This window comes from Nilaparvata lugens, chromosome 5 (genome assembly GCF_014356525.2).
Source record: "Nilaparvata lugens isolate BPH chromosome 5, ASM1435652v1, whole genome shotgun sequence".
Taxonomy (NCBI): Eukaryota; Metazoa; Arthropoda; class Insecta; order Hemiptera; family Delphacidae; genus Nilaparvata; species Nilaparvata lugens.
This window is the reverse complement of record NC_052508.1, coordinates 11,949,337-11,964,843: the sequence shown is the minus strand read 5'-3', so window position 1 is coordinate 11,964,843 and position 15,507 is coordinate 11,949,337. Positions and strand designations below refer to the sequence as shown.

At 33.9% G+C, this 15,507-nt stretch overlaps 1 protein-coding gene across 2 annotated transcripts in view; it reads left to right on the top strand.

The window, feature by feature from the left end:
* LOC111058003 (phospholipase A1 VesT1.02) overlaps window positions 1-8,507 on the top strand; it is a 71,363-nt gene extending 62,856 nt beyond the window's left edge. For both annotated transcript variants that reach the window (XM_039427690.1, XM_022345497.2), the window contains exons 4-7: window positions 21-266; window positions 1,717-1,896; window positions 3,199-3,370; window positions 7,949-8,507. In XM_039427690.1, coding sequence (XP_039283624.1) covers window positions 21-266; window positions 1,717-1,896; window positions 3,199-3,370; window positions 7,949-8,069 — 719 coding nt within the window. In that variant the 3' untranslated portion in view covers window positions 8,070-8,507. The remainder of the gene's footprint in view (window positions 1-20; window positions 267-1,716; window positions 1,897-3,198; window positions 3,371-7,948) is intronic.
* The last annotated feature ends 7,000 nt before the right edge of the window (window positions 8,508-15,507 follow it).

The window sequence follows — 15,507 nt, the reverse complement described above, 5'->3', positions numbered from 1 at the left end:
TATGTTCGTGTGATGCGCAGCCTACCTGCGCAATGGCAGCTATAACGTGTTTGCGGTGGACTGGGGCGCATTGGCGCGCATTCCCTGCTACGGTGCGGCAGTTCACAACATGCACGCCGTGGCGCGCTGTTTGGCGCAAATGTTGGCCTATCTGCGTGACTCGGGTGTGCCTGTGCAGCGCACCGCATGCGTCGGTCACAGCCTGGGCGCACACGTGTGCGGTCTCGCCGCCAACCATGTCAACTTCCGCATGCACAAGATCATCGGTCAGTGAAGTATTTTTATAAAGCATGGAATTTGCAACAAAAATTGTCCTGTAAATTTTCTTACATCGATCTAGTCTAAGTTTTCAAGATCTTTCGATTTCTCGATATTTTTCAAAACGTCATTAAGATGAAACTGAGCTGATGAAAGATCATCAGCTCTGATCAGCTTCAGATCATTGGCTCAAAGGTCATCATCTATAATATATCTAAGATTAAAGTGAATTCTAGCAAGCACAAGATCATTGGTTGGTAAACTATTAAATCAAGTAAGAATTTATCAATACAGGGTGTCTGACGAAAGGTGCAACAGCCGAATACCATAGATTCTTTTTTTGTGTAGCTGAGAAGTTGGTATTGTGCTAATTATTCATATTAAATGAAAAAACTAAGAAATTGTCAAAAACCACAGATTTATTGATACTTAGAAAGACCGGTTTCGGTTATTACACCATGTCAATCTTTGATAAACTAAAACTAAATACAAGAGCAGCAGAATTTATACTAGTAGGCGAGTACTATTGGTCAAGGGCATGAACGCCTGCCATTGGCCCAGCTATAGACAGTCCCCTCCCACTCTACGGTGTCACAAATTGGCGGCTTAAGCAACAGACTCGCCATGATAGCAAAATTTACTTTCAATAGAAAATAAGAACCAATAAAACAAGTGAAAGAATAATAAAACAAATATGTAAATGGAAAAACTATTGACTAATGTATGCTTACAATGTTATGATAAAACTAAATTCGTAGTGTTGTATTGGTTGAAATGAATCTGGTCATTTAAACTATACTGGGAATTTTCCTCAATTACTCTTGTTATTTCTAAAGTCTCTAGAATATTCAAAGATCTGCCTTTGTTATTAACATGCAGGAACTCAACATTCTCCTCAACTGTGAACTTGTGATTATTTGTTATCAAATGTTCTGCAAAGTTAGATTCCCCATTTTGTTTATTCCAATCTCTGATGTGTTCTTAAATTAATGAGATTCTACATGGAATTTGCACCAAAAAAAGCCCTGTCAATTTTCTCATATCGATCTTAGTTTTTGAACTTTTCATGAGCGTTTAACGTTGAAAAAAGTTTCTTCGTCCAGTTCAAAACCAAATTTTGAACTGTTTGGAATGGTCAAGTGCAATCTCAAACTTAAAAATCCAATCAATCTCAAGTAAACTTCACTTTAAGTTTTCAAAAACACCCATTTAACTCAAACGCAAACAAAAAACTTTTGAAGTAAAGGAAACTTGACCAATGTAAACGTAGGCCCTAGATTATTTTTTATTTTACGGTTGATTGAATGAATGAATTTATTTGCCAAAAGAAAATACAAAGAAGCTTTACAGAAAATGAATATAAGCTACTGCACTGAACTGATTGATTTATGTATTAAATGTCCGTCTGATAATTGATTTATTCATTGATCTATTGATTGATTGATTGATTGATTGCAGGCCTAGACCCTGCTCGCCCTCTGATCCGTAGTCAGAGCCGCAGTAGACTGGATGCAAGTGACGCAGACGTCGTTCAGGTGATCCACACGAGCTCGTCGTTTGGCGACGTCCGTCAGATGGGTCACGTCGACTTCTGCGTCAACGGCGGACGTGTGCAGCCCTTCTGCTACAACACTACTAGTCAGTATAGACCAAAGACTGAATGAGCAGGCTCAGATCTGTGGTATAAACATAGAGAAAAAATAGCATAAGAAGATATCTCATGGTTTGTAGAATTCATTCAAAGTTTGGAAGTTTTGTATCAAATTATGGTGTTGTGTATCAAGTTTAGATGATACTGTATCATATTGTGGTGATGATAATTGTTTCTTTCCTTAGGGCTACTTTTGAATATAAATAAAAATATAAATCTGAGTAGCCTACCCTTTTTAAATTATTTCTATTTCGTCACGACATGTTTCGGCTACTAATGCCATTTTCAAGTCTTGACTTTGAATTCAAAGAAGAATTAGTCTTGACTTGAAAATGGCATTAGTAGCCGAAACATGTCGTGACGAAATAGAAATAATTAATCCCAATTGTACTCATTTTACCGGCAGTAATTGCTAGCAGAGACACGTGTCTGATCGCTAGCAATGAGTTCAGTTCAAATCATTGAAAGATTTTTTTCTTATTTTTTCTTCTTGACTGAAACACAAAAAAAGAACTTTGTTGAAATTCACAAAATCACAATTTTATTTTATGTATTCACCAAATCAATCTATTATGTGTAATTTTATGATTAAAAGTCTATTTTGAAAAATATTCTAGTTTTTACCCATTCATCAATATCTTTTGTCATAAACGACCTATATACCTTGGGATATATTCTTATGCTATCTTTTCTCTATGTTATAGAATATGAATATGAATAAAAATGAGATGAAACGTGTCGAATTTGTAAAACTGGAACTATTAATTTCAATTGCTGATGCTTGTTAAGATTATCAACTTTATCTCAAATATATTTTATTCTACAAGAAAATATATCTTCTCATGACTAAATGATGAGTTTTCATAATCGAGATGACATATTTTTGTAGTACATTATGTTTCTTTATAGTCAATAAACGACTTGGCAACAGTGCCTTCGTCTAATGCCAGAAAAGGATAGCAACGCCACAATTTTAATAAAATACTGCCATTATAACGTGGACCTCACTTTAGAATAAAGGGGATAATTATCTGTTGCAATTTTATTGAAAGTTGCCTGTTGATTTCTGTGTGAACGTGGTGAACGTGGTTTTTGTGTGTTTTTCTAATGACAGACAAGGAGAGGAAAGTAAACATGAACAAGTGCTGACTCTATAACATCAATCTCACTATAACATAACGGATGTTACAATGTTAACACTAGTACAATGCTAGTACAATGTTATTAAAATATCAGTACCGGTAGTAATTGCAATGTTATTATAAGCTGCTTGTTTTTGTTGTGTGTAGACGAAGCCCTGTGCAGTCACATCAGAAGCGTTTGCTACATGGCTGAGACGCTGACACCTTACTCACGTATGGCTGTGCCGTGTGCCAGGAGATGTGCCATTGTGGACCGAAGCAGTCAGTTCTTCGACAGGCATGCACCTCCTGTACCTATGGGCCATGGCACACCTAACAGGTACATTATAAATCACATTACAATCTTTCAATTCTATTTATATCAATGCACAATCTCAATGAATACAATTCACATATATATTTGAGAGTTAAATTTGAAATATAAGATTAGATATAGGCTGTGCAAAGGCTGAAAATAAACTTTCTACTGGTAATATTTTTCAAAGTTTTTCGATTGAAATATCATCAAGCTATCAAAATGAAAAAGTTTTCTCAGGAAAACATGTTTTTCCGATCATTACTTTTTGAGATATGAGGTGCTGAAGTTAAAACTTTTGGGACAGAACATTTCAAATTCGGTAAGAGATTGGTCAATGAGAATTTAGAGGATAAATTCTTCATGGTATTGTTGATTGAATAGAGTAAACAATTTTCAAAAATATCGATTTTTTAGAAAGTTATTCAATTTACCATAAGTAACTCAACTAGAGTCATTTTTGGTAAATTGAATAACTTTCTAAAAAAAATTATATTTTTGAAAATTGTTAGCTTCATTCAAATTCAAATTCAAATTTATTCACACTCATAAATACATATACAGAAACCAAATAGAGTCTAGCTTGACAAATACAACAATAATCCATCTAAAATTTAATAATAGTATATAATATAATATTAATGTGAACAATAACTGCTCACAAAGTGCTTCATGAAGCACTTGTCCGTGAGCAGGAGTTGAGGTTTAATCGGATATAGGAGGAGAAAAAAGCCTACACACACACACACACAAACACACACACATCCAATCACCATCATCAAGTAATTTTATTGATTGATTGTAGCATTTCCTCTCTTTAAATATACTTTTATTATGAAATGTAGTTAAAAATGCGAAAAAATGGGAGGAAGAATCACCAGTATAATTTTTTTCAACATAATTCATGACAAGAGAGGGGAAAAAATGAAAAATAAAAGATGAGACATAACAGCGATAAATAAAACAATGTTTGCAGATCAAAGCTCAAAGCAAAGGTTAAACTTTAAAGGATACAGAAGTAACTACAGTAAAAAGACCATACTACACTGAAATTCATATTCAATAATGGATTAGATAATATTAGCACCATGTGTTTCTCAGCTTACTACTTTGAATAAGTCTTCTACTTGTAATGGTGAATGAAGCCATAGCCAACTCTTCGTCTGTTTTAGGAATTTCTTGAGATTCTGTAGCTTTCTAATCTCATATGGGAGAATATTGGAGAATTTAGGTCCAAGGAATAAAAAGCATCTCTGGAAGGTAGTGCTATTTGGTTTGGGGAGTCTGATTAGCATCCTTGTAGTTTGCCTAGTTATCTGCTGATTTTGTTCAAGATTCCCCATTTGATTCCTATCCCCACTCATTTTATAAAACAAAGATAAAACTTTCAGTACATACATGTATCTGAAAGGTAGAATTCCAAAAAACCTGAATATTGGGAAAGTATGCGTTCGTCTATCAGCTCCAAACATTATTCTAACAATTGATTTTTGTAGGACTATAAGATTTTTAAAATGAGACATGAAGGTAGATGCATAACATGAGATTCCGTATTCCAGCCTACTATTGAAGAAAGAGAAATACATTACACTAAGAATATCTACAGGGAAGAATTGACGCAGTTGATAGAAAGTCCTAACCAATATAAGAGGTACCCTTTTACTTTATTCACATGCAAATCCCAATTTAGACTTTGATCCAATATTAGCCCAAGATATTTAATGGAGTCAGATTGTTGAATTACCTCACAGTCACAACTCACAGATCTGCAACCGACCTGATGATACCTGACAGGATCAGTGAAACTAAATGGTGATGATAATGAAAAGTTTATATAGGAAGTCTTGCTCGTATTTAGTGCTAGTTTGTTACAGTTGAACCAGCATCGCAAATCAAACAAATCCAGCTCCATCATTTCATGCAGTTCTTCTTCATTTTTAGCAGAATACGCTAGGGCTGTGTCATCGGCAAAAGATGTAATTGATCCAAAAAATGTGTGGGAAAACAAATCATTTATGTAGACTAAAAACAATATAGGGCCCAAAACGGATCCTTGTGGAACGCCATATTTAGGTGTTGTCAGCTCACTATCACAACCCGAAATAGACACATACTGCTTTCTATCCATCAAGTATGATTTTAACCACATGTTGGTAACACCACGGACACCAGCAGCATGAAGCTTATTCAACAAGGTGCTGTGTTCAACTGTGTCGAAAGCCTTTCGGATGTCCAAGAATAGACCAGATGTTCTATTTTTATGTGGTATGTTGATGCTGTGATAAATATCTGACATAAACTTATATAATGCCTGTTCTGTGTTCAAGCCCTCCTGAAATCCAAATTGGTTTCTATTAAAATATTTCACTTTATTGAAAAAGCTCATTAATCCTTTCTTAAAAAGTTTCTCTAGAATTTTTGAGAACACTGAAAGCAGTGAGATGGGTCTATAATTTGAAATTTCTCTATTCGATCCACTCTTAAAAATAGGTATTACCTTAGCTGTTTTTAGATTTGATGGGAAATGGCCATTCAAAAAGCTGGCATTAAAAATGTGACAAAGAACAGGAACAATAGCATAAGCTATAGATTTTATTAAACTGGAGGAAATATTATCAGGACCTGGAGATTTCCCATTTTTCAATTTATTTATTTCAGTTAGTAGTTCTTGATAGCTAATAGGATTTAAGAAAAAAGAATTTTGGATAAAATCACTTTTAAATTTTCTATCATGATTTTCTCTCATGGATTCATCTGGGTCATGTATTGAAGAAACTATTTCATCAGATATATTTATGAAGTATTCATTGAATTTGTTAGCCAGAACGTTTCCATCTGTTATTAGATTATCTCCACAATGCAGATGGATCGACTTTCGTTTGGAAACTGATTTACTGCAATGAACAATACCATGAAGAATTAATCTTTCCAATCCTCATTGATTAATCTCTTACAAAATTTGAAATGATCTGTCCCAAAAATTCAAACTTTGGGCGCTCATATCTCAAAAAGTAATGATCGGAAAAAATGTTTTCCTGAGAAAACTTTTCCATTTTGATGATTTGATGATATTTAAATCGAAAAACTTACAGAAATTTCACCAGTAGAAAGTTTATTTTCAGCCTTTGCACAGCCTTAATAGTGATGTCCTCAAAGTCTTGATTTCTCTATCCATTACAATTGCTATTTGTTTGAAAGAATGAGGCTGATGGTGTCAATACCACTATATTTGTTCAAAATTAATTTGAATTATAGAAACAGGTTTCATGGCAACACATGCTATATATGTTTTTTCATGTTTCGACACTAAAATGACGACTTGCAGACTATATTATCAATTTGTGGAAAATGTGAAATATTATTCACTCACTGACTGGAGCATGCTTTCGAATCACAACGGATTTATTCAATGACTCAATGATTCAATGATTTTTATTTGAGCCTGAGTACATCAGTACATAAGCCAGGTCACATACAATCCATAAATAGAATACAATATACAGAATACAATGTCACAGTAGTCAAACTCAATAACCAAACAAAACAATATACAGAATAAATTGTCAGCAGCGGACATCACCTCAAAACACTAGAAAAAATTGAAAATGATAAACAGTCAACTTAACAATAAAGGAAAGAACTGGCTTATCCACGTACGGGATAAGGTGCGTACAGATTTACCAGCCGCGAACATGAGCAATTCACTTTTAATCAGCTGACTATATCTGTATTTTCACAGAAACGGTAAGATACAGATATATAAAGCTTGGAATCAGCTGATTAAAAGTGAATTGCTCAAGTTCGCGGCGCGTGAATCTGTACGCACCTTAGGAAATTCACGAATGACGCATCATCATGTCTGAACTACTCAACTGATCAACTTGAAATTTTGCAAATAGATTTTTTATATACTGAGGATGGTTATAGGATTATTTTAATTTCTTTAATATTTCATTACGTCAAGTTTTCGATTAGACCCTTGTCGAGCACCTTGCTGGTTACCTGCTAGTCAAATAATAAGAACAATATCCTCAATGATACAACAAACTCCTTTTAGTGCCGGTTGCACAAAAACCGGTTAAATTTTAACCGTGATTAATTCCACAAGAACCAATTAGAGACGAAACCGTCTCATCAAAAAGGCCTTCCCTGATTGGCTCTCGTGAATTAAATCACGGTTAAAATTTAACTGGCTTTTGTGCAACCGGGCTATAACAATGAAGAAACTGCAGAGGACACCGGAAGTAACAAATTAGGCCACTGTTGACAATAAATCCGATCTGCATGCTCTAGTCACTGAGTAAATAAATATTTTATACAGTTCATATTTCATGTAATGTCTCATGAATATGTTTCATGTAAGCTGTATGGTCTACTATTTAAGAAATTATTTTGACATTGTTATATACATTTCACTATCCAATCGATTGTTTAATAAGTATTTTTTTCTGTTAGTTTTAAAAATTTCTTGGTTATTGTTAAAGAGGAATAGTCCAAGCTTAGCTTAGTTTTCATATTTCAGATTATGATATCTATTACTATAGATCATTATAATAATTGTATTGGAAAGTTATTTATTGATTGTCTGATTGATTTTTTCAGTGCCAGTGGTACATTCTGTGTAGTCAACAAGGATGCTCCGTACTGTCCAAGCTCTAAGCATCCCATTGGAAGTCCTCTATGTTGTGTACCGCCGAAAATGCCCAACGATATACCTACATAAATTCATAGAACTTTAATAAACCAATCTACTATTTATTTCAACCAATTAGTAAAAACTCTGACATCTGAATCTCCATTTGACCATAGAGGTACCTAAGTTTACTCAGTACAAATTATCTCATAATTACTTGAGTATATCTCATAATTATTCTCCGAGATGAAAAGTTTATTATGGTGGTATAGTAGGCTACTTGAGAATATCTTATATTACTCCTTGAGCTGAATTATTATAATGGAGTATATTTCAAGATGATGATTATCACGGTACCTCGGAGGCATTACCTCGGTACCTCGGCAGAAATACAGCCGTGATTCCATTGTTACATTGTACGTTGAATATAGTAAGTTATAATTTATTGTCTTCTCTTGTCATTATGATATAGGCCCATGTGTAAAAGTTGAGTGAAGCTGGAAATAAAGATTTATTTTTTAAGCAATATGTGTGGCTTGATTTTATACTACCTAGTTCAAGAAGAAATATCGAGGCACCGAGCTTCGTTCATTATTTTTATTTATTGATAACCAGAACCATGGCTCACTTTATCTATAGGCATGGCTTACTCTAGATAAATCTATCTATAGTAGGTTGTGATAGTAGGCTATGACAGAACACAATTCTCTGCAATGATCGTGTTTATATTTCACAGCTATACGTCATCTTATGAATTTCGGGGATGCGATATTTTGATTTTCCACAGAATCACTCGCTCACTTTTTACTATCCACAGACGATGAAAGTCTCAGCTGTTTCAACCAAGGATGAATTATTATCCTTTTAATGTCGTTCAGCGAGTTTTCCCAAGGATGAGACCTAGTGCAATCGAATTTTTATATCATAGACCTAATATGTTCCAAACTTCGTGAAAATCGTTATAGAGCCGTTTTCGAGATCCGTTGGATATAAATAACCAGATATATACAGAAATTGCTCGCTTAATATAAAAAATGATGTAGCCTACTCTTTTGAAGAAAATAATATTAATTGGTTGACAGCCGAACTCAATCGATGCAGCTTCAAACTTTTATTATTCCAGGGCATATTCTCATGAGAAATTTAATATTTTACAACTACATTTTCCAAATTAATGTACTATTTTCATACGATTAGACCTTTTAGCATTGCCTTTCTCATCACACTATAGTGGGGTCCACTTTATAATGGAAGTATTTGATTAATATTGGTGCTGCTATCCTTGTCTATCACTCGACAAAGCAGATAGCGCTATACTTTTCCAGCTCCACCAAGCTGCCAGATCGTTTTTTAACAATGTAGAATGATACATGTATTATAATGTATACAATGTATACAATTGTATACAATGCATACAATGTATTATAAATTAACAGAATATTCAATCTCAGTTATGAAAATTAAATATTCAATCAATGAAAAATATATCTTTTTGACAGATTAAAATTTGATTATGAGAATTAAATATTCAATCAATGAAAAAAATATGTTTTTGACAAATTAAAAATATATTTTGATTGATTATCTTACACTAGAATGAAAAGTTAATATTAAAAGAACCGCTTATCCACTGACATTATAGCGTGGACCTCACTAGGCCTATATAGCCCTAACGAAAGAATCTTCCATGGTTGTTTATCGAACATGATCACAGAATAACATTAATAGCAGGCTATTTGCTCCCGGATTTATGTTGTACAGGAGACAAATATTGTCAAACGAATAATATTAACGGTATTTTTTCCCTATGGTTGTACTCTATCATCTATCATCTTTGACCAATTTATTTATTATATTTCGTGACCCTGCGACCATGTTGTGTCTTCAACAGTCACAGAATGTGATGTAATGAGGATGAGATGTACGATGTGATCTAGCGGCTAAAATGAACACTATTCACTCTTGTAGTTACTCTAAACAAACGCTAGAGATCGTGGACTGCAACATAGTGACAATCACAAGTACACATCATAATGATAATGAACAACACAATAATTACAACGTTTCAAATGCATTAATTGAGCTAGGTATATACTATGTAGCTCAGCTATATAGCTCTGCTACAAGTTCAAAAAGTGACACTGGAGATCTGCTATATAGCCCGGCTATGAAGCAGTTTTAAGCCTATTTTCTCAGCTATATAGCAGACAATGATCTATCCAAAATTTTCGGTGAACATCAAAGAGAATCTGAGCTATATGTAGCTCTGCTACATGTCAATTTTTGTTTATAGCAGAGCTAGATGTAGCTGCTCTGTCCTTGAAGGAAGGCTGCCGCAGCTGTTTACTGCTGTTTGCAGCTGTTTAGTGCCTGCTGGGTTTACACAAAATAATTATACTGTACTCATTTTTGTTGTCAGAGTGCTAGTAGGTTACTGCACATTGCGAGCATTTCTTTTTAATTTATATATTATTATTGTACAATAATGTAGAGTGAATTTGACTGGAATAGAGACAAAATTATCCAATATCTTCTTTCTCTTCTCAGTTATGAAAATTAAATATTCAATCAATGAAAAAAATATGTTTTTGACAAATTAAAATTTGATTATGAGAATTAAATATATTCAATCAATGAAAAATATATCTTTTTGACAGATTAAAATTTGATTATGAGAATTAAATATTCAATCAATGAAAAAAATATGTTTTTGACAAATTAAAATATATTTTGATTGATTATCTTACACTAGAATGAAAAGTTAACATTAAAAGAACCGCTTATCCACTGACATTATAGCGTGGACCTCACTAGGCCTATATAGCCCTAACGAAAGAATCTTCCATGGTTGTTTATCGAACATGATCACAGAATAACATTAATAGCAGGCTATTTGCTCCCGGATTTATGTTGTACAGGAGACAAATATTGTCAAACGAATAATATTAACGGTATTTTTTCCCTATGGTTGTACTCTATCATCTATCATCTTTGACCAATTTATTTATTATATTTCGTGACCCTGCGACCATGTTGTGTCTTCAACAGTCACAGAATGTGATGTAATGAGGATGAGATGTGCGATGTGATCTAGCGGCTAAAATGAACACTATTCACTCTTGTAGTTACTCTAAACAAACGCTAGAGATCGTGGACTGCAACATAGTGACAATCACAAGTACACATCATAATGATAATGAACAACACAATAATTACAACGTTTCAAATGCATTAATTAAGCTAGGTATATACTATGTAGCTCAGCTATATAGCTCTGCTACAAGTTCAAAAAGTGACACTGGAGATCTGCTATATAGCCCGGCTATGAAGCAGTTTTAAGCCTATTTTCTCAGCTATATAGCAGACAATGATCTATCCAAAATTTTCGGTGAACATCAAAGAGAATCTGAGCTATATGTAGCTCTGCTACATGTCAATTTTTGTTTATAGCAGAGCTAGATGTAGCTGCTCTGTCCTTGAAGGAAGGCTGCCGCAGCTGTTTACTGCTGTTTGCAGCTGTTTAGTGCCTGCTGGGTTTACACAAAATAATTATACTGTACTCATTTTTGTTGTCAGAGTGCTAGTAGGTTACTGCACATTGCGAGCATTTCTTTTTAATTTATAAATATTATTGTGCAATGATGGAGAGTGAATTTGATTGGAATAGAGACAAAATTATCCAATATCTTCTTTCTCTTCTCTGTGCTGAAAATATCACAGTAGCTGCGGCGAAAGCAGCGGCTGCTGCAAGAACTACCTTCTTCTTCTGCATCTGGCTGGGAACTGAGCAGTGAAACTGGTTTATTCCAAACTAAGATACTCCTTTAACGTTGAAATCGAATGTAATTGTTTGTATTTTATTCAATCTATTTTTCAATTAGAATGTTCTCTATTATTCAATTTACAGAAGTGCTATACTATGAATCACATGATAGATAAACCAACTATGAAATCGGAGTAGTGTCACACATAAACTATTGAGTGAATAAAACGACTAATTCCTCGCATATTATACTATGAAGTAGAAGAATCCATTTATAAATTCAAATTCCAAACGCTACAGAAAGAATTCACATTTGCATTGGAATACATGAATGCTACGAATAATCGATTGAAACAGTATTTTGGTAAAGCTGTTGTGCGTGCGTGTGTCTATATGACAAGGTGCGGCAATTTATTGGGAAAAAGGAAATTGGAATTCGTATAGCATGAGGTTTGAGGGTGCGTCAACCATTTATCGGCATATGTGATCGTCGCATTATTAGAAATATCGTCATGAATTCCTGGAAAAAATATTGTCGAATATGGTTTGGAAACACTGATTTTACGATTATACAAGCTGTAGAGATCATTGATTGTGAATTGAATCGAATCAAATGAATATGAAGAAGTTTTCATTACAAATCTTGAGAAAGGAATTTTTTATCAAGTATTATAAGTGTATCATTTTTGTCGAATGGCTTTACAACTATGACAAATCTAAAACAGTACAAAATATTATGAAGAATTAATAGTTGATACAGAAAAGCTTACATAACCTATCACACTCCTTTTTACTTTCCTTGCCCTATTACAATAGGTAAGGAAAGTATTGCTTTCCAAAAAAAATTAAGGTACCCTAATTTCATGTTTTCTATACGTTTCAAGGTCCCCTGAGTCCAAAAAAGTGGTTTTTGGGTATTGGTCTGTATGTGTGTGTATGTGCTTCTGTGTACACGATATCTCGTCTCCCAATTAACGGAATAACTTGAAATTTGGAACTTAAGGTCCTTACACTATAAGGATCCGACACGAACAATTTAGAACCAACGCAATTCAAGATGGCGGCTAAAATGGCAAAAATGTTTTCAAAAACAGGGTTTTTCGCGATTTTCTCGAAAATGGCTTCAACGATTTTGATCAAATTCATACCTAAAATAGTAATTGATAAGCTCTATTAACTGCCACAAGTCTCATATCTGTGAAAATTTCAGGAGCTCCGCCTCATCTATGCAAAGTTTGATTTTAGATTCTCAATTATCAGGCTTCAGATACAATTGAAAAAAAATTGAGTGGAAAAGATTGAGAAAGAAAATCTCTACAATTGATTTCCAGTAACATTTTCAACTAAAATTGGAAATGAGCACGAAATTCGAGAAAATGTGATTATCCAATTGCAAACTGTTGGCAACTGTTGATTCTATTAAATGATTCACTATGAAGAGATAGCAGACCTCGTTTGTCTCCAGCGTTATTGTCCTGTCACCAGCTGGCTCAGATCTTTGTTTATAAGTAGGCTTGAGATGCGCGTAATCACTAGCGTCAGGTGATCAATTTTCATAACGACAAGGAAAGTTGTGTGAGTGCGCCTCACCAGATTTTATTTCATTTTATCCTCTTCATTTCTCCTATGCCTTTTTCTCCTCCATTTTACTCACCTCTTCTTATGTGATTATTTTTTCTTCCACCTCTCCTATCTTTTATCCTTGATCTCCTTCCTCCTACAATTATCACACCAAATTTCATTTCTCTGTCTTCTATTTCGTCCCCTTCTATTTCTATCCGCCTTCCTCTCTCCCACTCTTCACCCTTTTATAATCTGTGTAAGTGCTGAGATGTAAATGCAGTAGCTTACAAACGAATTGAGATTTTTTCAACTCACTACCTGCCTCATCAAAATTCCTTGTCGTAATGTGGCTTAGAATGCTATTAAATGGCAAAATGGGGTGAATTTTTAATTCTATTCAATTCTGACTTGAGCGATTATAGTGGATTCCTTAACTTGCCAAATATCAGGTTAATTTGCTGTTTTCCTCAATTCGATACCAATATAGTTGCATATAGTGAGGTCCACATTATAATGGCAGTGGAGAAAGATAGGAGATCAACGTTGCCGATACTCTGTCTTGTCAATACCTTCTATAGACGATAGCTGATACAGGTTTATTAACTGTTCATTCTCTTTTAAAAAAATCAATTATATTATTTTATTGAGCAAGAAATTATATTTTTAAATAATTTTATAATGAGTTTTCATAATAAAGGTGGAATATTTCGTTATTTCTACATTGTTAAAAGACGGTCTGACAACAGAGCAAAGTGAGAAAGAGATAGCGCTATCCGCTTTGCTGAATGATAGACGAGGTTAGCAATATCTATGCTAATCAAACACTGTCATTAGAGCGTGAGCCCATAGAGAAACAATAGCGTAAGTAGATATCACCTGGTATAGGGCGTTTATGTTGCAACTTTTACTGTTATTAATTAACTATTGTTAGTAATATTTGTTACTGTTAGTAATAATTGGCTTATCTCAAGCCAATTATTGTTGATTTTTACTGTTTTGTTGGGGTGAGAGTGTATGAACAGCACAGTATGAGAAAATACGAGCGTCACACAGCTTCACGGAAAATTTCATCAGTAATCGGCTTCACGGAAAAGTTGTGACATAAACGTCCTATACCATGGGATATCTATATAGTGAACCTCACTATAGTTATATTCTCCCTTTTATTTTCAATTAAGGTTATCAAATACATCAATGATTTTTTATATGGGAGTAGGATGAGATTAATATTTCCGTTTTTCAAGTATAGGTCCTGTGAAATTATTGTGGAATCGCTCATCCTACACTCATTATGATGTGTATACTAGTACATACTCAAGCGCCGAAAAGATTCGCATTTCGCTTTTCTTCAGCTGATGTTAAGTTTATGTTTTCTGTATTTATACAGAGATACGGAGTGAGTCATATGTATGGGAACCCTTTAACAAGTTGGAGACTGTTGTAGATATAATACTGTAACTTCCAGGATAAGTTATTGGTCAAATAACTACCTACTGACGTACAACTGAATTTCAACTCCACATTGGGTTTTGACTTAGGAAATGTAACTAGAATATTTTAAATGTGAACACCCATTGTGAGGTACATCATTTTAAAGGCCCAGTTACAATCAGTAAGTCCCCTTATGAGGAGTTGAAATTTAGTGTCAAAAGGTGGAGTATTTGATCAATAACTTATCCTGAAAGTTATAGTATTATATACACTACAGTCTCCAACTTATTGAAAGGTTGTATAAAATAAGCATAGCATTAGCTGATGGAAAGCGAAATGCACGTGCTCACGGCATATGTCTGTCCTTATGATTATCAATCAACAGTATTAGAATGGAAACACTAAAAATAAATATATATCATTGTTGAATATTCTCATATTCACTGTGGAACTCTATGAACAGTATTTCTCTAGTGTTGAAGTTTCAAGTCTTCTCTAAAAAAAAAAAAAACGTTCTAACATTACTCTCCCATCATTCCTTACTCTTATACCCTTTACCAGCCTATTACATGGGAAACCAAAGCTGGCTAGGTATTTTTATAACTTTTTTTCCTAGAACACTCCACCATGATGCCTGGTTTTTTATTTTTTTATCAGAAATTTGTAATTTGTTGTATTTTTTTATGTACAATACTGTTTATTGTTTAATTGAATAAAATTATACAAATTGAATAATAAAATTATTGATTGCTTGATTTCATGTAGCCTCTA